Below are 27,255 nucleotides of genomic sequence, written 5' to 3' on the forward strand. Positions count from 1 at the left end.
TTTGTTATATTTTTGTAGCCCAACGACATAGTTTCCCCAATCAAAGATGCAGTTAAATTTTTAGGAAAAATAGATGAACATGGACAATTTGTTCAGGTGTTATCTTATGTCTCTTATGACTTTGAATATATTTGTTTTTTACAAAAGATCGGTGAATTTTTGAACTTTGCCACTATTTTATCTTATTTCTCTCAACTTCGGGCGCAGCCTCAGTAAGAGCAGGCAAATACCAACTCCGTGTGAGTAATACATTACTGTTGGAAACAATTTTTTATTCATATTGTGTTTTCCTTGTTTTGATAATACGCGTTTTCAAATATTTTTTTTTTCATTTTCATTTTTGAGCATATTTTCAATTTTTATGAATCCATTTCGTTTCCTTCTCACATTGTTGGCAAATCTAATTGAAAAAATGCGTAGAACAGAATTTGAACAGCGTTGAAAAAATGCGTATCTGAATATATTAATTGTTTTTGTTGAATAGTTTATGCTTTTTGGACTGAGACCAGAATATCTCGAAAAATTTTGTGGATTATTTGTTGGTTTTTCTATGTTTGTTTTTCGTTTTGTTGTTGTCCTTCACATACTGATTGTAGTTCAGTCTTTGTAAACACAGGTCACAACCTGCTTGCAAAGAGCTATAATTTAACCCTTGTACTAGTTTTAGCTTCAAATTTTTGTTCTTCGGCTTTTTTACTACTTTTACTACGAGACTTATAAAATGATTGAGATTTTTATAAATTTGTGCTGTTTAGAGGATTTTCGTTTTTTTTGGTTAATAACAATAACATTAAGTCCCACTGTTTTTAAAATTTTGCCCAATTGAAGTTTGTATTCTGGTATGTTTCAATTGGTTCCTATGAAGATATAAATGAAAATTTCAGTAATTCAGGTGATATCTAATGACATTAATAACTGTGAATTTAATTGTTTTCAAAAATAGAAACTATTTTTTAGCTTTGCACCTCTTTGCTATTTTTTTACTTTTTGTCGACCTGTTAACCAGTCGCATTGAGAAACGGTCCCATATTTTTTCGAATGAAGGATAGGTTAAACTGTTTTGTTTAGATTCTATAATGCTTGTTCTTTGATTTTTTCAATGGTCCTTTTTAGTAGTTCTTTTATCAAAAACTGTCATCGGCCCTCTAGCGTGGCATTACTATATTCCATTGGTTGCTTATTGAACGATATATATGTTTTTGATCTCTTCATCATTTGGTAGAAAATTAAGTTAAAAATGCGGATGAGCGGGGTCGGAACATTATGTGCGTACGCACATTACCGAGCCTCCTTGTTATTTTTATAAGGTCAAAGTAAATTGTAATATGTTCAAGTATCAATACTAATTAAGCTTAATTGCTCATGATTATCCATGAAATGGGCTGTAATTTGTGTATAAAATGTTTGAACGCATATCAGCCTATTTTTAAATAAAGTTTTTGAGCTTTACCCTATTTTAAAAAAACTATGCAAATTTCAGTGCATTCACCGCGTTTCTTATGCGTTTTTTCCAATATAATGCACTGAAACGGAAGTTAAAACTCGTTATGAGTACCCTTCTAAATAAAAAAATCAGGTTATAAGAATTTAATAGCTTTATTGTCGACGGTCGAATGCACAAGTTTCTGAATCAAAATCTACAGAATATAGACGCTTGATCAATAGTTGATATTCTTATTTTCATTTTCAGGGTGTATTTTTGACTTCGTCGGATGTTTGGTTCTCGGGCTCGTCGGCAGTGCTGGGGTTCAATGGTTCGGCTAACTCTGTGGCGGCATCCCGGCTTCCCTTTTTGTAGGCTCCAAAGTATCTGAAATAAAAACTTACCTTTTTTGGTCTCAAGATCCCTACCACTCAGTCAATGACAAGTTAGGGGGCTGAAATATTGCCCAACATTTCATTTTTTACAAAAGTATGCCCTGACAGATACTTTAACAGTCTAAACGATACTTTTTAGGCTTTGAATCATAATTTCTATAGTTTGAGACACGACACAGTTTCTAGGCTAAAAAACAGGATATTTCAGAACACATTCATGGTAGTTTTGACCATAATGGTAGTTTTATTTTAAAAAACTATTTCGCAATTCGGGTGGTGAATCTGCTAGTTCTCATTGAAAGCCATACCTATAGAAGAATCCAACCTTTTTGGGGTTTTCAGAAATTTGTCGTCAACATTTGAGGAAAAATTAGAAATTTTAATCAGTTATTCAGTAGAAATTGCAAATAAATCTAATCAATCGTAATTTGGCTGCGCTGTGCTTGGCTTTATCTTGTCTTTTAAATCAGATTTATGAGATCTCAAGTCAGATGAGAAATGAGTTTGTTTTGTAAAATTTTTATTACATAACCGATTTTGTGGCTTATTTTTCAGACAAGGGAATTTTTAAAGACGCATTCGACCGGTTTTTATTTTTTGCGTCGAGATTTAAAACCCGCATCGTTTTAAAGCTATTAAGAACACAAGCCAAAAATACAAAGTCGATTTTAATTTTTTTGCCCACTTTGGAAGACACAAAGGTTTGGTGGTTTCTCCTTTTAATAGAGAATAAATCCATTCCACGACAAATCGATAAAATTGGGTTGGTTATAGGTTGTGCTAATTTGCTAGTTTGTGAGTGTTCATGTGTGTGTGTGAGAGTATATAATGGCACAATGTTTGCATTACAAAAAATTTCTCCAAATAATGATTCGTCTTGCAAGAACTTTCATAGAGGCCGCGTATTACATTTTTTTTTTTCAAAATTAACTTAAGTTTATGGTGGGGTTCTTGGAAGACTAATTTTTTTCTAACTAATAATGATTGTTATTAATAATGTTTCTTGCTCTTTGAATGCTTTAATGTTCATATTTCACCGCTTCTAAAAACTTAAAACTGAAGACAATCTGATATCATAAAAAAAATTGTCTGGAAACTCGGCTTTTGTATAAAAAAAAGATCACTCTAACTTGAATTATATTTTCAGTGAGTCCATAGCAGTTGAATTTAATATTCAAACCTGACAATTGGGAATTGTAGCCGTTTCTTGTCGGCTTCTAGTCGCAATTCGTACAGGTTGTCGAAATCCATGTCTTTCCAGTCTCTCTGTGTCATAATGTAGTTCTCGTCTCTTCGCTTCACGCCTCGTTCCTGCTTCTGATCACGCACTTCTTTCCTATTGGTCAATGTTCACCTCTTAATTGTCATTATTCATACAATTACGAACGAAGATAAAAAAAATTATCATATTTCTCTAGATTAAAAAACCGAACGAGAGATTCGAAAAATTGAAATAATAAAAACAGTTCATAACATCATAACAGTACAGTACATTAGAAACAAAGACTTAATTTTTCGCATGGAAAAGACCAAACGTCTTATCTTATGTTCCATTTCGACAAAGACGACAAAAAAAACGGTCCATAGCCAAGTTTTTTTTTCCGCTTTTGCCATCACCATGGGCAAACAAACGATAGCTTTTGTGCTGAAAAACAAAATCGCTGCTCTGTATCCATGCTGTAAACTTTTCACAGAAACAAAAGTTTCTGCAGTTTTCTGTACTTTTCTTCATTAAACAGTCATGGCAAACGCAAACTCCTCACAGATCAATAGGTTAACAAAATCTAACATTTTGCGCAGAAAAACGTTACATCCCGGGTCAAGACAGGATGGCTAACTTACTAGAACTTACAAGTTTCTTACGAAGGCTGGTTAACTTGTAAGAACTTACAAGTCAGATCTCTAACTAGTAGGAACTTGCAAGTGTGATGGTTATCTTGTAAGTTGTCGTGGTCGATAACACGGGTCAAAGAATTTAATAAGTTGAATTTTAAATTAAATTTTGAACTGAAAATATACAAAAATTAGCCTGTATTTATAGTGGTTATCTATGCGAAAATATACAGAGAAAATTTAGATTAGCTAAAAATATTTTACATGATTGGCATGTGAATAGATCTTAACTCCGAATCCCGGAGGTGATTTTCTATTTTCATCAACATGTCATGAGAATCATATATGGCTTGGGTACAATCGAGTTCATTAGTTGGAGGTCGGTGGATGTTAGAATCAGGTTTCTGTTGGTGGGAGAATTTACTTCTGACATATAATTGATAGGTCAAAAAGATAATGATAGCGCCAAAACAAAATTAGAATTGAGTTTAGTTTTGTAGCCATTACTTATCGACACAGCAATAAAGTTCGTCAGATATGTTCTTCTTCCGTTCTTTGAAACTTTACTAAAACTTCTAAGTTTCTTGATGTTTCATTGAAACCATCACATCCTCCCTCCTTTTTTAAGCAAGTTTGTGGGTATAGGTGCTCCAAATCTGTCAGGTTGTTTTCTGTTTCTTGTTGATGTTCGTAAAGGCTCTGCTCTGAGGTTTCGGTTTGTTGGTGCTCTGCAGATGATATGGCTGTAGAAGCTTCATCTTGAAGTGAAGGTCCTACATCTGTACTCTGAAGTTGTTGTTTTGATTGAGATATGGTCTCCTCCACTGCTGGTTCAATTTTCCCATTGTCCTCGTCTAGTCTCGCAATTTGGTTGTCGCTCACTAGAATAGTCCGTGCTGAGTTTTCGGGCTGTACGAAAGATGTGTTCAAGCCGTTCCTGATGATGAAGGTAGCAGGAACTGTATTTGTCTTTTCGTTGGCCTTGAATAGAATGGGTTCGCACAAGTCGAAATCTGCTATTGCCGGTAGTCTCACTCTGCGTCCCAACAAGAGTTCAACTGGAGTTTTGCTCCTCGTCTTTGAAGTGTTGCGATGTGTCATCAGTGCCCTTTGCAGGAATGCTCCAAATGACACATTAAGGTTGGGACTCCACGCTTGAAGTGCCCGCTTCACTGTCTGAACTGCTCTTTCAGCTAGTCCATTAGCTCTTGGATGATAGACGGGTGATTCTATTTTCTTAATTCCCAGTGATTCACACCACTGTTTAAGGTTACCAATTACAAATTTAGGACCATTATCAGAAACTAAAGTTTTTGGTATTCCGAATCTTGCAAAGATTTGACTAAGATATATTTTAACTGTTTCTGATGTTCAACAATTACTAATATATTGCCTCGGTCCTTAACATAACCCCAGTCCATGTGGAGCCGTTCCCAAACGTCGGCTTCTGGCCACGTAGAGACTGTTTTTCCCAGGCTAGGCCTGTTCAATTGACAATTCTTACATTTACTAACAAAGTGTTGAACGTCTTGGGTAATGCCAGGCCACCAAGCTATCATTCTGACTGATGCCTCAGTTGCATTCTTTCCGGGATGTGTCTCATGCGCTTTTGCCAAAACCAAGTGTCGTAGTTTGGGTGGAATGAAAGGAACAACACCTCTGAAGATGATTCCATTATGTAAAGTAAGTGCATCTTTCTGTTGTTCGAATCCTTTTTCCGCTTCTGAACATTGTTTCCAATTGCCGCTTTTGATTCGTTTCATTATGTCCTGGAAGAGTCTGTTTGTTCCAAGTTCAGTTTTGATTTCTGCTTGGGTCACCAAATCACTCTGAGCGAAGTAGATGTTATTGATTGCGAAGCACACTCGATCGTTGTCGGATTCGTCTTCGTCAAAATCCATTCTGCTCAAAGCATCTGCATGGGGTATCTGCTCCCCTGGTGTGTACTTCAACTCATAGTCGAAGCCCATTAGAGCTATTGCCCATCTTGTGATTCTCGCTGATGCTGTCTTCGGGATCTCCTCGTCTGGTGCAAAGAGATATTTGAGTGGTTTGTGGTCAGTCTGTAGGGTAAATCGTCTTCCAAGAAGGAATTGCTTCAATCTTGTGACCACAAAGACAATTGCCAGTGCTTCCCGCTCTATGTTCGAGTAGTTTTGCTCCGCTGGAGTCAATTTTCTCGATACATATATGACTGGATGTCCTTCTTGCGAAAGAACCCCGCCAATGGCTTTTTCAGAGGCGTCAGTAGTAACTGTTGCTTCTTTTTGCAGACTATATGGCTGTACTAGTGGGTTAGCACATAATTCATTTTTTATGTCTTAAAAGGCTTTTTGTTGCATTTTGCCCCATGAGAAATCGCTATTTCTCATGTTATTTAAGGGTAGCATTTTTGTTGCAAAATCAGGAATCATTCTTCCGTAAAAATTAGCTAGCCCAACAAACGATTCGAGTTGTTTATTGTTAGTTGGTGCTTTTGCATTTTTTATTTTTTCAACATGTTTGGGATCTGGTGCTATTCCCTCCTTTGAAATGGAGTATCCCAAAAAGCTAACGCTATCGACTGGTTTTGAGTTAGATTTTTTCTCATTAATAGTAAAGTGTTTCTCACGTAGTCGACTCTTGACTGCAAGCATTCTCTTGTCGAACTGCTCCTTGGTAGTTCCATACACCAATACATCGTCTTGAAAGATCACAACACCTTTGATTCCTTTGAGTGTTGATTCTATGCAATTCTGGAAGATTGAAGAAGAGTTTTTCAATCCCTGAGGTAGTCGGCACATCTTGAACAGTCCCTGAGATGTGTTGATTGTGCATATATCTTTTGCTTCTTCGTCAAGTTCAATTTGATAGTAGGCATCTGAGAGGTCAATTTTGCCAAAGTATGAGGCCCCATGTAGGTTATGGAAGATCGTCTCCATGTCTGGTATTGGGTAGTCCTCATCGATGACCTTTCCATTGATGTGCACTTTCAAGTCCACGCAAAGTCTCAGTTCTCCACTCTTCTTTCTCTGCCACACCACTGGAGATGCATTAGTGACTCCTCCTGGCTGTACCGGTTCAAGGATGCCTTGTCTGACCATTTGTTCCAGCTTCTCTGTGACCTTGTCATGAAGAGGTAGAGGTATTTTTCTGGCTTTGCAGAACATCGGCTGTGTTCCTGGTATCAACTTCGCATGAGCTTCGTAACCCTTCACAGCAGGTAGGTGCTCGGCTGTGATGTTGTTCACGCCGTGCTTGGTTAGAAGGTCTCTACCAAGTAGTCCAAATTCTTTATCAGACTGCACAACTGCAAGTTGTTTTTGAGTGAGCCTGCTTCCGTTCCACTCAACGTCACAAGTAAATGATCCCAAAAGCGTTTATTGATGACCATCATAAGCTTCAAGATGTCTTATCTTACCATCCAATTGAGGTTTACCAAGCTCAGTCCATATTTTTGATGATATCACTGTGCTATCTGCACCTGTGTCTACCTGCATTTTTACTTTGCAGTTATTTATTGAGATATATTCCCATGTCACAGACATGCTAAAGATTTGTTCTTTAGTATAAAACATTCCCATCTCCGATGCTGGAGATGCTTGCTCTGAAGAAACATTTTCTTCTTCGCAAAAATTATTCTGTTTATTGTACTTACCTGAATTTGGTTGGGGTTTGCTTCTACACATTTTTGAGAAGTGTCCCACCTTTTCACAGGTGTTGCATTTCTTACTTAGCGCTGGACACGGTCTACTAGAGTGTGGCTTACCTCCACACCTAGTGCACATGTTGCTGTTTCTATTAGCCGTAATTTTTTCATTTGGTTTTCGAAAGGTCTTTTTGAAGTTGAACCCAACTTCTTCTTTCACCGTAAAGGGCTTATTACCTGATGAAGAACTTGCAAAAGCCATTGCTTGACTTCTGAACTGTAAACTCTCGGTCATTTCAGTAACCGACATTGCTGGTTTTGCTTTAATACCGTCTAGTAGTCTAAGTTTTGCTTCAGGGTCCCTCAAACCTGAGATAAACTTTATTTTTACCAACTCCTCTTCGTGGTTGGCCGCTGTGTTCAATTTTTCGAAGTCACAATAGCGTGGTTCTTCTCTAAGACGTGCTAGGAAGTCGTCGTCTGACTCCCCTACACCTTGGATTACGGACAGAAATTTAGCCCTTTCTGCCGTTACTACTCTCTCTTTAGGAGAAACATAATTTTGAATCGGCAATCTGATGTCTTTATATGGAGTGTCTTTCAAATTCCTAGGACTCATTAAGCTCCTAAGTTTAATAATTGCATCTTGCCCGCACATACTAAGAAAGAGATTGGTTACCTGTAGGTCCTGTACAGTACCGTCGTTGTTGACCTTGTCCTCTTTCTTCTCTGCGCGACATTTCGCCACAAAAGACCTAATCCACGCAGTAGCTGATTCTGCATTCTGTAGATCCAAAATTTGTCTGTCTGTAGCTGGTCTGGACACCATTGTCGTGGTCGATAACACGGGTCAAAGAATTTAATAAGTTGAATTTTAAATTAAATTTTGAACTGAAAATATACAAAAATTAGCCTGTATTTATAGTGGTTATCTATGCGAAAATATACAGAGAAAATTTAGATTAGCTAAAAATATTTTACATGATTGGCATGTGAATAGATCTTAACTCCGAATCCCGGAGGTGATTTTCTATTTTCATCAACATGTCATGAGAATCATATATGGTTTGGGTACAATCGAGTTCATTAGTTGGAGGTCGGTGGATGTTAGAATCAGGTTTCTGTTGGTGGGAGAATTTACTTCTGACATATAATTGATAGGTCAATAAGATAATGATAGCGCCAAAACAAAATTAGAATTGAGTTTAGTTTTGTAGCCATTACTTATCGACACAGCAATAAAGTTCGTCAGGTATGTTCTTCTTCCGTTCTTTGAAACTTTAATAAAACTTCTAAGTTTCTTGATGTTTCATTGAAACCATCACATAAGTAATGGTAGAAACTTCAGCATAAGGGTAGAAATAGTGACTTTTTCAATTACTGGATCTTTTCCGTTTGTGCCCCCCCCCCCAGTACGTTATGCGCCCCCCAGTTACAGAGCACGCGCCATTACATAGTAAATCATTATGTAAAAATATTGCACGTGCGTCTGAGGGTTGCAAATAATATGCGCCGACTAAGCTGGGGGGGGGGGGGCACAAACGGAAAAGACCCCAATTACATTTTCAAATATTATTAAGTCATTGATTATCGTGTGATAAAAACATCAAGAAGACATGACTATTTGTATCTTTTCCGTTTGTGCCCCCAGCTTAGTGAGTGCATATTTTGTGCACCCCCAGACGCACATGCCATTGTTTTACTCAATGGTTTATTGTGTAAGGGCACGTGCTCTGTAACTGGGGGGGGGGGGCGCAAAACGTGCGGGAGACTATAAAACATCCGACTATAAATTCGTAAACCGTGTGTGTGTATGTGTTTGTGTATAAGTTTGTGTGCGTGTGTGTGTGTGCGTGTGTGATGTGCGTTTGTGTGTGTGTTTGTGTGTGTATATACAAAAAAAATCTGTTAAGGAACTCTACAAGGACCCACATGGACCCGAAGGAACTTTCAAAGAAACCTTCTTCAACTTCGACAACGACAAGAAAAATAGAAAAAATCAAGCATTTTGAAGATCACGAAATGAATCAAGAAACTTTGAAGAAATGAAGATCAAGTAGAAGTTTTTCAAAAAAGAAGATTGAAAATGGAAGGATTTTCCTTTTGATGCTCTCGATTAATATTTTACTGTTGTTTTCTTTTATTTTTGCCAAAATATGTGTTGATGCAAAAATATTCGTACATTCGTGTTCTCATCTTTTTCCAGATATTAGGTAAGACGCAGGGATACTTGTAAGAGCCCTATAAGATCGAATTGTAAACTTCTAAGAACTTATAAGTTGGATGGTTGACTTGCAGGAACTTGTAAGGTTTAGTTAGTAAACTTGTAGGAACTTATAAGTTCGTTGGTAAACTTAAAAGAACTTGTAGGTTAAACTTATATGGTGATGCATAAACTCATAAGAACTTGTAAGAAACTTGGAAGTTCTTACAAGTTAATCATCCAGTCTCGACCCGGGATATATTTTTTCAAGTGGAAGTTCCAAAATTGAAACAAATTTTGTTCAACTTCTTCGATTGTTTTAGAAGCTGTCAGTTTTTGTGCATGACTCTTTAACGTCCAACAAGCTGTGGTTTTTTGTAGAACTTTTTAATTTCATGCTTTCTGACTTTTTCAGAAACACATTTTTTGCTCACTTAAAATATACACCTGATTTTCTTGAGGTCATCGTAATTCAGTTCTTCTTTCTTCTTCTCGTCCAAAATCTTGAGAGGTTTGAACACAACTCTTCGTTCGCGTGGCAGCTGGTACGGAATCTGCATGTACTTGGGTTCCTTCTCACCACCCTCTTGTTTTTCTGTTTTCTTCTCTTTGCCATCGTTGGATGATTGCTGGTTGTTCTCTTTGGTCTTAGAACCTCCGTGGGCAGTAGTTTTGGATTGTTCTTTTGCGTCGGTACTGAAAAGAATATCACAAAACATTGTGATAGCTAAAATATGTGGCGGAGGTTAAGTTAAACTAATAATTATAGTAGGTACAGTAAATATATGGCTTGGATATGGTTGCCAAGATTTATTTATGGTGGTCAACCCGGTTATCGAATAGCGACGCTTTGTCGTTAGCGCCATGGGCGAGACGTTACCAAAAACGCATTTGCCGCAACTAGAGGTTCGTACTGTTTATTGAGATAATTCTACAACCCACTCGATTCGGTATCCTATGTATACCGACGTCTTAGATAACTCAGAAAAAATAAATATGGTGTATTTTTTATGGTATAAACTTAATTTCGTGAAGTTTTATTATCAGCATCTGTGGTTCATTAGATATCTTAATACTAAAGGACGTGAAAAAGTTTCATACTGAGTTGAAAAATATGACTTAAATTCGGTTACTCTTCGGAGCATCCTTGCAAGAAAATTTAAATATTCAGCTCAATAATTCGACATACTTTAATAATTTGGCAAACATCACTATTTGCTTTATTAAAAGCTCAACACTACCAACCGTTCTGTTGAATTGAAAGGCAATAAAACGCTTGAAATTGTTGGTATGCTTGGTTTCCAAACTCAAAAAATCATTCTGAAAGTCCTCATTGCCTATAATCAAATCAAAACTCGAGTTTGAACTAATGAACTCGTTCTCCGCCAATGTTCAAAATTTTTGATACAATTCTAAATTAGCGATAGCTTCCCATTTTGGATTTTAGTTTCGCCAACAAGATAAGCGAGAAATTTCAACAAAATTTCTTCATCTCTGGGAAAAATTTCTTTAGGAAACGGCAATTTAAATTGCTGAAATTATTTTTTATCGTAATTTCTTACTATATTTCAAACTGAAAGTTGTACACCAAAAAAACCGACGTATTTTTACTGTTCGAAACCCAAGTTCATAAACTTTACACCAATCATAGATATGAACTCTCGTTTTTAAAACTTGAGTTGTTCTGAAAATCACAATGAAAGCTCTCCTACATTATAAAACAAAGCATAGCAAACATTTGATTATATAAAACCGACCGCAAAAATCTTACCATACTTTTCCTTAGTTTGGAAAACGATCAAAGCAAAGATTTGTTACATTTTCTTGTCGTTTCTGCTCAGTCTTCTATACTACGAATTAGTTAAGAACTCGACAACGCAGTTGATGTAACGTCAAATGAGGAGTTTTGGTACGATTTTTCTTCATTTGGTGGACCGAACCTTTGATATCTTGCTCAATTGTATCTCGAGAAGAACGTACACAAAGAAGGAGGAGGCCTTTACTGTGGGAACTTTGATTGCCGAGTTGTCCAACACACAAACTTTATTGATCCTATGTCATATATGATCTATATCATCGCAAATATGTTATCGAAATCTTGCAAAACAGTTTTCTTAGGCTAGTATATCACCTCACATTTGTCGATTGCCCATTGGACGCGTTTGGTTTCAGATCACCAGATGGGCTGCCATGTACTTAAAAAAGGGGTCGCCTGGTTTTTCAGTTGCTCTACTTCTTGGCGACAAATTTTTCAAAAATTCATAAATTAGTTGCCTTTTGAAATTTTGAACCAAACGCGACCACAAAACCAAAAAAATCTCTTAGTCAGTAAGTTCACACATCAAGCAACTTGACGCATCAAACATTCAAGTGGCGTTTAAGTTTTCAAAAATAATTGTTATTTTTTCATGTTTCTTTTTTTCTTTGCTGAAGTCATTGTGAGCTGCTGTCAAGATATTATTTATCTACCTATCAACTAAAAAATGTTTTTCTTACAGTGATCAACATGTCTGCTAAAAATCTAAACTAAATTCTTATTCATGATATTAGCTTTGTCAGAAAGCTGATGGAGGAATTTCAATTAGCCTTATTCATCTTATGCATATTCACGATTTTTGTCTCGATATTCACGATGTTCTTCACAATGTTCGTCTCTCTTACGACTTCTCCACGTCACCAGGTTTTGAAGAAAAAAATATTTTTCCTCTACACGATAAGATTGTTTATTATTATTATGTTTCTTTTTATTCAAAAACGTGTTTTTAACGTAAACACTCTCACCTTTTCATGCTGCAGAAACATAGCTTTATTGCTTAGTCATGATACATATTTTATTCACAATTTTAACAATGTGACCATTATTGCACTTTTAACCGCGTTATATTTAGTTCAAGCTGAGAAACTTCACTTTGTCAATTCTAAAATAATCGCGCTCAAAGAATTCTAAGCGCTCAAATAATTTAATTTTGCAAAAACTTAATGATGTAAAAAGAGCCTACTTTGGATCTTTTTCGATATGAGCAATATCACATCCCAAGATTCTGAAGACTCAAATGTTTTTAAAAAGTAATAGAAATGACTGGTTACATTTTCCAATTGACTGGTTCCAAGTAATAGAAATGACTGGTTAATTTTTGGGTACATTTTCCAATCATTTGACAATCATTATATCACGTCTAATGCCGAGTCGAAAATTTTGAAAAAATAATAGTCAAAAATTGAACAGCATCGGGTCAGATTTTGAGCAACAGTTAACAAGTACTTAATCAGATATGGTACAAGTGTTTGCTTGCCTTTTGAACTATTTAGATATTTAAAATTTCTGTGCTTTTGTTTTTGTCTACGTACAAGAGTCGTCTAAATGAAATAAGTGACCTCATGTTGGAAAAACAATGCAAGCAAATACACTTCAGTTTTATGGAGAAAATGATATCACAGATTGTGATATCTAGAATAGCTACCCGGGTTGACCACCATAAATATTTCTTGGAAACCATACGTAAGACATGTATGGTTGTATGGCTTCTTTGATACCATAAGACCATAAAAACTTTGATATACATAAGACCATAAAAAATTAAAGATGATCTCAAATGACGTCTTTTGGATCACGTAGTACAGCGAATATATCATAGTTGCCCTTGGCCTTCAACAAAAAATTTTATGTTAGAGTGTCTTGGATACCATATCCAAAACCGTAGAATTTTATGCCCAATCCGAGATCATAAACCTTTTTCGTGCAACCTCATTTTTGTCTCAAAAATGCTTTTCACAACACCCTATGCGGGTCTCAGGCAGAAAATTGAGGATCCAAAACAGCTCCTGAAACAAATATTTTATGGTTTCTTGGATACCATATCCAAGACCAAAGTCTTTTATGGCCCATTCAATATTATAAAACTTTCTTTTCCGCTACGTCATTTTTTGACTCAAACAATTTTTCCACAACACCCTATCAAGAAATTATTACGGCACGATGGAGAGAGAATTGTACGAAATCAGTTATTATCAATGAAAAGTCTTGATTAGGATACAAACTGATTAAAGATTTTTTCATGTTTCAATTCATGGTTTTTTTGACTTGGCTCAATTCTGCCGTCAGCTCTATACTTTTTTGATACAAAAGTCTCGTCAATTTGTGTTTTTAGTACCCTACACCTGTATTTTTTTTATAAACCATATACCTATCAAAAATGGCTTTCTTAGAAACCATAAACCGACCATTTATGGCTTTCTTAATTACCATGAACCTTCAATAAATTGTTTTCTTAGATACCATACACATTCCATTTATGGCCATCTTGGAAACCATAGAGTTACCATTAATGGTGATCTTGGATGCCATAGATTTTTCATTAATGGCTATCTTAGATATCATTCACCCGACCATTTATAGTATCTTGGATACCATGGTAATATCATACACGAAAATTTGGCACTCCGTGGACAGAACCATAACTGATCTTAAGTATGGTATCTAAGATGGGCCAACTCGGGTATTCCATACTGCCAGTTATAATATATAAAATCCTTCCGGCAATAATTATTAAAAGATTCTTGGACTTATTTACTCAAGTAATAAATTTCATGAAAATCAGCTGTTCCTGTGAGTTAATCTGAAATTGCTGAATTTGGTTAGGACTTGTTCGGGCTTAGCATTTCTTGTCGTCGAAATTATAAAGGCTGCTTTTTCAAGTTATGACACGCTTTTCAGATAAGAATTGCTGGTTTAGATTTATGACTCATTCTGGTCAGTTATGTACTCATTTGTGTCAAACTTGTGTCTTAGGAAAAATTAGTTGTTCTCCTCTTTTCCTGAGCTTTACTCCTGTTGGTTGAATTTCGTCGCTGTTAATCGGAAAAGCTCAATAATCTCGTAGTGCTTAATTTGATTTTGCAGAAAATGTAAAGTGGACTTAGTCAATCATTGGCTTCAATGATTCGAGATTTTTTCGATTAAAGACTGTTAAGTTATCCTTGATTAAAATGGGACATTAACAACATTATGCAACAATATGCAACAATATGCAACATTATGCAACAATATGCAACATTAGGCAACATTATGCGACATTATGCAACAATTATGACACTAACTGGTCTTTTGTCTCGTCTTCTCTCTCATGTCCCTCTTCTCCAGTTAAACCAGGCTGATCTCGTGGTGATAATGCACTAAGTATAAATATAACTTTGGAAGAAAAATTTTTATTTCACGGAATGGTTACTAAGCATCATCAGAACTTACGAGTCCATTTCGAGAGATTTTTCGGGATTAACAGGTCTAAGCGTACTACTCCGACCGTATTCTGTTGAGATTGCATCCACAGGCTGAAGCAAAGAGCTTCTTAACTTTGAACAAAAAATTTATGAAAAACTACCAGGTGCTACAATTCCAGAAATTGGTGCCAAAATCCTATTTCCCAATTGACAAAGTTAGACGAATTCTCATAAAAACTCCTAATGGTATACTTATCAGGAAATGCAGTTGGTAGTCACTATTTCCAAGTTCTTGCTCTTCCCACTGGGAAAACTAGGAAACTTCAGAATCCTAATAGGAAATAGGGGCAAAAAAGGATCTCATTAGGAAAATTTTGGGCGTAAAGGGTTCTCAACAGGACATACGGGAGTAATTGGGATTCTCGGTAAGGATTCTTAAGTATACTTTGTCATACCAATTCCGTGATGTGATATTCTTATCTTTGAGCTTAAAAATTGTGAGCGGAAATCTAATTTATACGGACTGATCAATAAAGTATCAGCTTAGAGCGATCTACGCAGGCCGGAAAAGACGATCTACGACAAAATTCAAAGCAAAGATAACCTAAATATCATTGTTTTCACAACAAATCGTTTTATTTAACAAAAATTTGATAACAAAAAGGTTTTTATAAATTTTCTTACCCTCATTCCGAATGGGGTCACTTTGACAGGGTTGTGGTTCTGAAATAAATAATTCATAAATTTCTCCAAAACTCCTTGTTTGCATGCTAAGTTTCCATATTTCATCGTGAACTGCAAACCACTGCTTCGTCGAAAAAACTTTGACTTTTTTTAAGTTACGCTGATGCATCGGTTGAATTTTTGTTGTTGAGAACTTAACGTGAGCTATTATATATCGTATTTTCATTCATGGGATATTTCACTAAGGAACGTATCAAATTCTATAAATTGACGCGGAATCATCGATGGAAATCTATGGGACAGAAAACGGGATAATTATACGTTTTACACTACAAAGTAATTCTGTGCAGAAGCTTTTAAGATTTCCATTGATATTCAATAGAAAGTTATTTCTTATAAGGAGTGTACCTAACCTCGACCAGAAAGTAAAGGAAAGGTTACCGTTTTCATGGCGATGTCTCCAACTGAGGTATTTGAGTATGCGTACAAACTTTGCCATGTATATGGTTGGTATTGAGTTCTGAAACGCCAAAGAAAAAGTAAATAGCATTCGATCTTTATCACTGACGCTGACGAACAATTTCTACATCCGTAAAACAAATATCTGCAATTTCGCGTCAAGTTAACATAGTCATTTTGCACTGCGTTCATGAAAAAAAAGTCATCCCTTCTACAAGTTTTCTTGATTTCATACTATGTTTTATATGATTGTTAGTAATAATTCCAGATCAGATTAAATTTGTATGATTTCTTTGTAGTCATACAAATATCATATGAGATTTTTTTTACAAATATCATATGAATATTTGAAAACTATATGAAGTAATATATTTTATAAAAAAACATTGATCGATGCCAAAAATTCCCGCTTATGTAGTGGATGGCCTATAAATTGATTATACCGCATATGCAGTCCATATTTGACATTCGACAGTGCGGTAACTTGATTTACTTTATACGTAATCACGTTTCTACTTTATACGTATTCAGTTAAAAACTTAAAAAGACGTTTCTACTTTATACGTATTCAGTTAAAAACTTAAAAAGACGTATTCAGTTAAAAACTTAAAAAGATACCAACGTGATCTCTTGCAGAGATCACGTTGGTATCTTTTTGAAATTTTACAGGGACACGAAACAAGGAAACGTCCACCTGTAAATGGAAAAATGAAAGAAGAAACTCAAATTAATTGAGAAAATTATTTTCTCAGCAAAAAAAAACAGAAGTGCTTCAGAACTATTCATTGAAGTAAGATTTATTGATTTAGGGAAACTTGGAGATCACTTTTCCATGGAGCAAGCAGAAACATAACAAATGAGTTTACTATGATGACATTAAACGGATCTCTTTAACGTTTCAGCTGGTTTCAGATCATTTTCCGTAAATGTGCATATCTTTGTTTAGAAAAATTGACAACCCGATTCTATAATCGATTTATAGATGGCACTTCAACACGCGGACAATGTGATTCTTTTTTTGGCTCTTTAGCTCAACTATATTTCGCATTGCAATCGAAGGGTAAGTTCTCAGTAAAAGTTTAACAGTTGTAAACGAGAATCTCATAACATTATACTCTGAACTCATTAATTTCTGTTATCAAAGTCAGCTCCCACTGTCGCCAAAATTTTCTCCCAATTGATTGCTTTTTGCGAGAAAGTTGCCCGTGTCTAATTTTTTTTTTCAATGATCAAAACAAATTCTAAATAGAAATTTTTGTGAAGCTAAAATTCCCAAATTTATTATATCTGACTTTTCCACCCCTTCATTCACAATTTATAGTACGTAGGAGGCATACACGAATATTCTGTGGTTGCTAAGATTCGTAACTTATGAATTGTCTCTTTTTTAGTTATCTTTAAAAGTATTAATCATCATGCTCATCATCATCATCATCATCATCATCATCATCATCATCATCATCATCATCATCATCATCATCATCATCATCATCATCATCATCATCATCATCATCATCCTCATCATCATCATCATCATCATCATCATCATCATCATCATCATCATCATCATCATCATCATCATCATCATCATCATCATCATCATCATCATCATCATCATCATCATCCTCATCATCATCATCATCATCATCATCATCATCATTATCATCATCATCATCATCATCATCATCATCATCATCATCATCATCATCATCATCATCATCATCTTCATCATCATCACCATCATCATCATCATTATCATCATCATCATCATCATCATCATCATCATCATCATCATCATCATCATCATCATCATCATCATCATCATCATTACCACCACCACCATCATCATCACCATCATGATCATCATCATCATCATCATCATCATCATCATCATCATCATCATCATCATCATCATCATCGCCATCATCATCGTCATAATAGTCGTTTTAATAAAAAGTCCTTCATCGCCAACGGAACGCTAAAAAAAGCTGCCGAGTAAGTAATCTTGCTCAATGTCAAGTATTCACGAAAATATTGTTTTTAATGTGCTCCACGTTTTCTTAGACAAAAGAATCTTAACTACCTGACTAACATACACAGATCTGGAAATTTTGTAGATATAAGTTTCCCATTCATAGCTATTAAGAAATGAAATTCTGATCTTGATTACCTGAGCCCAAAAGAAAGAATTTTCACGATTTTTAAGATGATGCTAAAATTGTTTTGACATCTTTATGCTTATCAAGAACCATTTGTACTTTTTTTATATCTGCGAGGATTCCGTTAAACCATATACGACTTAGTTTAACGACCAAAAAAATGTGCAAATGTTTCTGCAATTAATTTTTCATGGAGAAACTTTTATCCGAAATTGTTAGTCAATGTTTACGAATAATGTCGAGAAATAATTTAAAAAATGTTATGCTGAGAATTGGAACATTGACCCTTCATTCGACAAAAGTTATTGATTAACTATAGTTTCCCGCGAAACAATTTTTTTTGCCTCATTTCTCTTAAAAATTTGTACCTGCCGCTTTTTTTCATATTTTTTTAAATCCCTCGCTAAATGCGCTCAATTTTCCAAAGATCGACTCAGAAAACAAAACAATGTTGCCTTGAAATGATCTGAAAATAATCAAGAAATGCGCAGACCAAATGTAAAACTTGGTACCAGACTGTAATTTTACCTGAGCCATACTCCGATGACATTTTTTTTAATATTAATTAATCTATCGTTAGTGACTTGATTAGATAACTCACCGTTCTACTTCATTCTGTTTAGTTGTCTCTTTTCTTTCATGCAAGGACTTTCTCAATTTCTTGTAGTCATTCTTGATCCAGCTTCGATCGTGCACATTTCGACCCGACACTGTAACCATTAATTGAGCTTATATCAATGTCTTTTTGCTTTTTCTTCGAGTGGAGAACACTCATTTGGCCAAGACTTTTCTGCAACATCGGCAGAGAAAATCAATAACTGAATCTTTTGGGCTATTACAATCAGACTCCCAAATATCTGAGCAATCGATTTGCTTTGGGGCAAGTTTATATGCTGAGCACTAGAATTGTTAACTCGAAATGTAAACACAGGATGTTTTGTCAAGTTATAAGAAACTGACATGCGTCTACGATTCCTGCTTTCCGACAAAAATGGTGCAATTTTAAAAAATCATTTCTACTTCATTTCCGCCGTTTCTTATATTTTTGCTCCTTTTCTATTCAAAACAATTGTATAATTCCGCTATCTCAAAACTACTTCTTGAAATTCAACCTAAAATTCTAGTTGAACTATTCAAAGTGTTTTGCAGTGGTTTTGAGCAAATCTTTTGAGCTGATTCAATTCTGAGTGATCAAAATAAAAAATAAATAAATAAATAAATCAAAATAAATACCTGCAAAGCTTTAGGAATGCTCATTGATAGCCTAAGACTTTGACCACGCTCTGTGACGAGCTTATAAAAAACTTTTTTTTAAATATTCCAACAAAATAAATGTCTGTGAAAACAATTTTGCATTATTTTCTAATCGTCATTAGCAAAAGTATCATTGACTTAAATTTTTACCCAGGAAATTGCTAACCTGTTTGCTGAGAGATCTGGGCAGGCGCACTTTTTGTCGCTCGATAATTTTCCATCAATATACATATATTTTAGTTTTTCGGTTGAAAAGGTCATACATTACCCCTTGTTAAAATAACGTATATAATAGAGGGGTGTACTTTATATTCTTCTGATCCTTTTTGAAATTTATAATTTTTATTGTATTGGTCATTTTAGCACTGATCAGATTTATCAACTTAACAATGCTTCGAAACAGTTATCTGACGTGAGCGGTCGGATGTATACTTGATAAACAAAAAAGAATAAACATCACCTGTTCAAAATAGGAATTAATTGGGATTTACGTTTTAATTGGATTAAATGTAGGTCGAAAGATTATTGACCGCCAATATTCCATGAACAAATGCTTGTTTGAATGGTAGTTCAGGCTTGTTTGTGATCTGATGATAAAGTAGGGTGATAATACTTAGATTTTTGGTGGTCAAGCGGGTAGGACGTCTCTAGATAAAGCTCTACGAAAAGGAGATCGTTTGCTTTCGTTATCCGAGTCAGTCTTTCCTAACCATAGGTCGCCACGATTAGTGGTGCCACGAATAGTGGTGAAAAAAAATCACCGCAAAGCAACCGCATCTTTCAGCGAATAATGCGGTGAAAGCAGAGAATTTCAGTAAGAATTAGTAGCGCTGATACTTTTATTTTGACTGCGCATTCTTCGCAATCTTTACAAGAAGACAAAAAAATCTACGGTAAAAAAAGCGTCTTTTTTACGTCAATCTATTGGTAAGATTGATGTAAATTCAATCAACTGTAGTGAATCAATTGCAGATTCGCGGCACCTCTTTAGCGTGCAAAAAATAAATAACCGCTGCAACATGAATTTTCATCGCTAAACACGGCACGTTTTACAAAAGTTCACCGCGCAAAAGGTTAAAGAGGTTGTTTATACCGATGGATTGACGTAAGATGCAAGGTTTTTAGCTGTAAAATTTTCATTTTTGCTCCTTTTCACAGCACGCAGCGCTTGAAATGGCAATTCTTAAAACCATACATCGCATTCACCGCAACTATTGAAATTTTTTGCATTTTTAGCGTTGACATCTCGACCCGGTAACCATGTATGATCTGAAAAACCAAGACCTGTTATCATTTTATGTTTGTGGCAACTTGTGGGTACATCGAGTTTAAAAAATAGAATTATTAATTAATGTAAAAAACATTGATTTGCGTACAAGGATTTAAAGTAACTCGTCGACGTTCTGACATCTGTGTCGTACGGTGATAGATACCTTTCTTGTATCTACACTCGTACTTTAATCTATGTATGTCTGAATGCTCCATTTGAAGGGCGAATGCCTATTTAGTTCATTTTGTTGCTAACTTCTTACTAACTTCCTCCCACTTTGCAAGTAATGTCTGTTCATGCTGTCTAATGATTTCATACTGTAAACAAATCTAATTTTACTTCCCGGATGTTTGATCAAATGTTGAACAAATCCTTTTCTTCATTTTGTTTAATTCTAGTTGTCACTCTTCCCATTTTCAGCGCTATCGCTTAGTTGAATTAAATCTTTGTCAAACGCTTCTCAATTGAACTAACTAAATAGAAATCAACCATTCGCGACGCGATTGCCTAATTGCCACGTAATCGACAAAAGGTAGATAACACATTCGCCATTCGCGACGCAATTGCCACTTTCTATTTGGATAATACCAATCCAAACACAATTGACCCAACTCACATTGATAGAGTATAACATGGCGCAGTCAGCAGCGGACTCAAAGAAAACTCCACTGCACATAGAAGCCTTTTGGGAGAAACCCACAGCAACACCCACTCTAACGTGGGACAAATGGACACAAAATTGGAAACTTGCTCTTCTCGCCAAGGAAGGAATACAACTTGACACTCTCTTAGATGATCCTCCTGCATCAGTGAACTATCCACCCGAACCTAAATATGAAGAACCAGTAGAAAACCATACGCAGGCCACAGAAAGAGATCGTAAGGTTCGAAACCAGCAGTTGAAAGTGAACTGGCAAAACAGATGCAAGAAGGCTGATGAAATTGGAATTCTCTGTGGAGACAAACCATGGACACTCTGTGAGCAGAAGACGATATCGCTGCTGTATCTAAGCATTGGCACAGAGGGGCGTCGAATCTTCAAGAGCAAATACCCACACTTTCAAGTAGAGAAACAACCTCTAAAAGATTTGTGGCAGGCAATGGAGGAGTCATTCACAAAGGTTCGTAACATAACCTACGATCGTTTCGTATTTTATTCATGCAAACAACAAAAGGGAGAGTCAGTAGAGAGTTTCTATGGTCGTCTCATAGAACTGGCAGAAAATTGCAACCTCGGAAGCGAAGAAACAACACTAATTCGGGATGCTTTCATACTCAATATGCTTGATCACGAAACTCAAAAGGAGTTGTTGAAGGAAACTGTGGAACCACCAAAAGCACTAGAAATTGCCATACAAATGGAAATGGGAGCACAAAATCAACAGAAAATTAACCAAAACTTAATGACAAGTAATACATCTGTAAATTACATCAACAATAGCTATATTCGCAATCGCAACGCGAATGCACCTCCAGCAAAACGTGACTTCACACGCTATCCAACTGTCCCTGCAAACTATCAGTATACAAGTGTTTGTACCGATTGTGGTCTTCGCTGGAGTCACAACCACAAACAGATTTGTCCTGCGAATGGAAGAAAATGCCACAATTGCGGTATTTTGGGTCATTTTGCTCGAAAATGTCGAAAACCAAAGAAGCAGCAGAATTCAACACAGAAAAATCAAAAAGCAAACGTAAATCAAATTGAACAATCACCAGAAAAAAGCGATGACGAGGAATCAGTAAACTATATAACAAGCTATCAACAATTGTACCAACAAGTATACGACTCAAACTATGAAAGTGACTCAGACGACTACGTGGCAGCTATATCTTCAGATTCAGTTCATCAACTGGAGCCACTGAATGTGGAAGTACAGATTGGAGAAATACAAACATCGGCAATGATCGACTCTGGTAGTGCTGTGAGTATTATAACAAAAAGTCTAGCAAGCAGAATCCTACAATCAACTAAATCTGCAAGATGGACAGATTCGTCAGAAAAAAGGAACCTAAAAACGTTCTCCAACGAACCAATCAAAGTCATCGGGCATTTGGAAACTACAGTGACCTACAACCGTTGGAAAGATGTATCAGCAATGTTGACAGTGGTAGATGACGGCCACAAAAACATAATTGGAAGAGATCTGTTTGGCCCACTGAGGATTGCAGTTGTCCAACAACAACCAGAAACTGGTAAATGTGTTAATAACATCACTAATTCTGCATGTAAAATTAAAGAGACAGTTGCGACGCGATTTCCAAATTTAGTATCAAGAATTGGTCTATCTAAGACACATGTAGCAAAATCAAAGTTTCATCAAAAGTTTACAGCAAAGCATCAAAAGGCCGACGTGTTCCGATAAATCTCCAACCTCGAGTTACAGATGAATTAGAAAGACTACAGACAGAAGGCCATATTGAAAAATTATCTAGTTGTTCGGATGAAAACTTCATATCCCCAATCGTAATAACCGTAAAAAAAGACCAGTCAATAAAGCTAGCACTAGATTCAAAAGTTCTAAATAAAGCAATACACAAAAACAAATATCAAATGCCAAATGTTGAAATGTTAATTGATACCATCTCACAACACTTAACAAGTACACACAACAGTCAACAAGCCTATTTCACCACATTAGACCTTAAATAAGCATATAGTCAATTAAAATTACATCACGAAACAGCAAAACACTGTAATTTTAATATAATATGTGGTGAATCTACTGGTACATATAGATTCAAAACAGGTTTCTATGGTCTCACAGATATGCCGGCGGAATTTCAAAAAGCCATGGACTATACTCTATTAGGTTTGCAAAACACATACTGTTTCTTGGATGATATAATAATCGTTAGTACAGGCACTGAAGCAGACCATTTAGCTTTAGTTTTCAAATGTCTTCAAAAGCTAGATGACGATAATTTGAGAATTAATTTACAAAAATGTCACTTTGCAAAATCAGAAATAGAATGGCTCGGTTACAAATTTACACAAACAGGTATATCACCATTAGAAAGCAAAACAGCTGCAATTCTCACAATACCACCACCAACAACATTAAAACGTCTTAGATCATTTCTAGGATCAGTCCACTATATCGGTAAATTTATACCACACCTAGCACAATTATGTCACCCTCTCAGACCACTACTAAAAAAATCAGTAAAATTCGTCTGGACAGATGAACACACAAAACACTTTAATCTAATTAAAGAAAAAACAGCAAATAGTACTGAAAATAGTCATTACAATCCCAAATTAGACGTTCGAGTAAAATGTGACGCTTCACGCTCAGGATTGGGGGCAGCTTTAGAACAAAATACACCAGAGGGTTGGAAGCCAATTGCATTCGCGTCACGATTTCTCAACACAACAGAAGAACGCTACAGTGTCAACGAATTGGAACTATTGGGGATAGTGTGGTCAACTGACTATTTTGAATATTATCTATACGGAAAAAATTTCACGGTAGTAACAGACCACAGAGCTCTATTATCAATACTCAAAGAACATCGATCTAATAAATCATATAACAGCCGTTTGTCTCGCTGGATAGATAGACTGTTACCATACAATTTCACAATCGAACATATGCCAGGTGCAAAAATGGGACTTGTTGATTACATTTCTAGATACCCCTTCGCTAGAGCTAAAAAGATATCTACTTATGACGAACATTTTGTTGTAGCAACAATTTCTAAAATTCGTGATTCAATGAAACATCTTATAGTGGATAAAGAAACAACATCTAAAAAATTTCAGACCATATTAAAGTCAAATATGCCACCACAACAAATAAAACCTCCATTCGCAACGCGAATGCACCTCCAGCAAAACGTGACTTCACACGCTATCCAACTGTCCCTGCAAACTATCAGTATACAAGTGTTTGTACCGATTGTGGTCTTCGCTGGAGTCACAACCACAAACAGATTTGTCCTGCGAATGGAAGAAAATGCCACAATTGCGGTATTTTGGGTCATTTTGCTCGAAAATGTCGAAAACCAAAGAAGCAGCAGAATTCAACACAGAAAAATCAAAAAGCAAACGTAAATCAAATTGAACAATCACCAGAAAAAAGCGATGACGAGGAATCAGTAAACTATATAACAAGCTATCAACAATTGTACCAACAAGTATACGACTCAAACTATGAAAGTGACTCAGACGACTACGTGGCAGCTATATCTTCAGATTCAGTTCATCAACTGGAGCCACTGAATGTGGAAGTACAGATTGGAGAAATACAAACATCGGCAATGATCGACTCTGGTAGTGCTGTGAGTATTATAACAAAAAGTCTAGCAAGCAGAATCCTACAATCAACTAAATCTGCAAGATGGACAGATTCGTCAGAAAAAAGGAACCTAAAAACGTTCTCCAACGAACCAATCAAAGTCATCGGGCATTTGGAAACTACAGTGACCTACAACCGTTGGAAAGATGTATCAGCAATGTTGACAGTGGTAGATGACGGCCACAAAAACATAATTGGAAGAGATCTGTTTGGCCCACTGAGGATTGCAGTTGTCCAACAACAACCAGAAACTGGTAAATGTGTTAATAACATCACTAATTCTGCATGTAAAATTGAAGAGACAGTTGCGACGCGATTTCAACATTTAGTATCAAGAATTGGTCTATCTAAGACACATGTAGCAAAATCAAAGTTTCATCAAAAGTTTACAGCAAAGCATCAAAAGGCCGACGTGTTCCGATAAATCTCCAACCTCGAGTTACAGATGAATTAGAAAGACTACAGACAGAAGGCCATATTGAAAAATTATCTAGTTGTTCGGATGAAAACTTCATATCCCCAATCGTAATAACCGTAAAGAAAGACCAGTCAATAAAGCTAGCACTAGATTCAAAAGTTCTAAATAAAGCAATACACAAAAACAAATATCAAATGCCAAATATTGAAATGTTAATTGATACCATCTCACAACACTTAACAAGTACACACAACAGTCAACAAGCCTATTTCACCACATTAGACCTTAAATACGCATATAGTCAATTAAAATTACATCACGAAACAGCAAAACACTGTAATTTTAATATAATATGTGGTGAATCTACTGGTACATATAGATTCAAAACAGGTTTCTATGGTCTCACAGATATGCCGGCGGAATTTCAAAAAGCCATGGACTATACTCTAGTAGGTTTGCAAAACACATACTGTTTCTTGGATGATATAATAATCGTTAGTACAGGCACTGAAGCAGACCATTTAGCTTTAGTTTTCAAATGTCTTCAAAAGCTAGATGACGATAATTTGAGAATTAATTTACAAAAATGTCACTTTGCAAAATCAGAAATAGAATGGCTCGGTTACAAATTTACACAAACAGGTATATCACCATTAGAAAGCAAAACAGCTGCAATTCTCACAATACCACCACCAACAACATTAAAACGTCTTAGATCATTTCTAGGATCAGTCCACTATATCGGTAAATTTATACCACACCTAGCACAATTATGTCACCCTCTCAGACCACTACTAAAAAAATCAGTAAAATTCGTCTGGACAGATGAACACACAAAACACTTTAATCTAATTAAAGAAAAAACAGCAAATAGTACTGAAAATAGTCATTACAATCCCAAATTAGACGTTCGAGTAAAATGTGACGCTTCACGCTCAGGATTGGGGGCAGCTTTAGAACAAAATACACCAGAGGGTTGGAAGCCAATTGCATTCGCGTCACGATTTCTCAACACAACAGAAGAACGCTACAGTGTCAACGAATTGGAACTATTGGGGATAGTGTGGTCAATTGACTATTTTGAATATTATCTATACGGAAAAAATTTCACGGTAGTAACAGACCACAGAGCTCTATTATCAATACTCAAAGAACATCGATCTAATAAATCATATAACAGCCGTTTGTCTCGCTGGATAGATAGACTGTTACCATACAATTTCACAATCGAACATATGCCAGGTGCAAAAATGGGACTTGTTGATTACATTTCTAGATACCCCTTCGCTAGAGCTAAAAAGATATCTACTTATGACGAACATTTTGTTGTAGCAACAATTTCTAAAATTCGTGATTCAATGAAACATCTTATAGTGGATAAAGAAACAACATCTAAAAAATTTCAGACCATATTAAAGTCAAATATGCCACCACAACAAATAAAACCTCCATTCGCACCGCGATTAACCACACAGTTAAACATTAATTCGACAAAATTTCAATTACCACTTGCACCGCAATTAACAACTTCACAGTTGAAACCTCCATTCGCATCGCAATTAACACTTAGAAATTCAAATGTTAACACTCATTTTGATCATCCATTTGCGCCGAAAATGCCACTTAAAACTAGCAAATTACAATTTGTACCAAATCAGCATAAAGTCAATAATTCACATTCCATTAGCAAATTCGCTGCAAAAGAGGTGCAAATGTCAGACAGTAAAGAATGTGAACAATCTGAACAATTAGTCCCAATTCAACCCATTAATGGCAATAAAGCAACTAATCCACCAAATAACACCAAATTAAGCGCGAAAATACCCAAATTCGAGTATAAATACCACACACCCAAAAACAAGTCGCTTTTTGCCCAAATTCAGCGTTCGAACAATTACTTCGTAAATAAAGAGAACGAACCTTTAAAATCAAAAAATACTATAAACAGCCTCAGAATTATGTCAAAATCAAAAGCAGTCCGTTCAAAATCAACACCAGCAAAAGCACGAGT

General features: G+C 35.8%; 1 protein-coding gene across 2 annotated transcripts in view; it reads right to left on the minus strand.

Annotated features, from left to right (window-relative positions):
- Positions 1-1,572: 1,572 nt before the first annotated feature.
- LOC142351201 (uncharacterized) overlaps positions 1,573-27,255 on the minus strand; it is a 30,465-nt gene continuing 4,782 nt past the window's right edge. The window contains exons 1-9 of one of the 2 annotated variants that reach the window (XM_075403323.1): positions 19,422-19,586; positions 18,603-18,711; positions 15,825-15,903; positions 15,384-15,422; positions 14,728-14,810; positions 14,580-14,654; positions 9,930-10,178; positions 2,999-3,154; positions 1,573-1,810 (exon numbers count right to left, since the gene is read on the minus strand). In XM_075403323.1, the coding sequence (XP_075259438.1) occupies positions 1,687-1,810; positions 2,999-3,154; positions 9,930-10,178; positions 14,580-14,654; positions 14,728-14,810; positions 15,384-15,422; positions 15,825-15,903; positions 18,603-18,711; positions 19,422-19,476 (969 nt within the window). In that variant the 5' untranslated portion in view covers positions 19,477-19,586 and the 3' untranslated portion in view covers positions 1,573-1,686. Of the gene's footprint in view, positions 1,811-2,998; positions 3,155-9,929; positions 10,179-14,579; positions 14,655-14,727; positions 14,811-15,383; positions 15,423-15,824; positions 15,904-18,602; positions 18,712-19,421; positions 19,587-27,255 lie in introns of those variants that run through there. The other variant, XM_075403322.1, reaches the window with a different exon arrangement.

The sequence above is a fragment of the Convolutriloba macropyga genome, chromosome 12 (assembly GCF_964194025.1).
Source record: "Convolutriloba macropyga chromosome 12, txConMacr16.3, whole genome shotgun sequence".
Classification (NCBI taxonomy): domain Eukaryota; kingdom Metazoa; phylum Xenacoelomorpha; order Acoela; family Convolutidae; genus Convolutriloba; species Convolutriloba macropyga.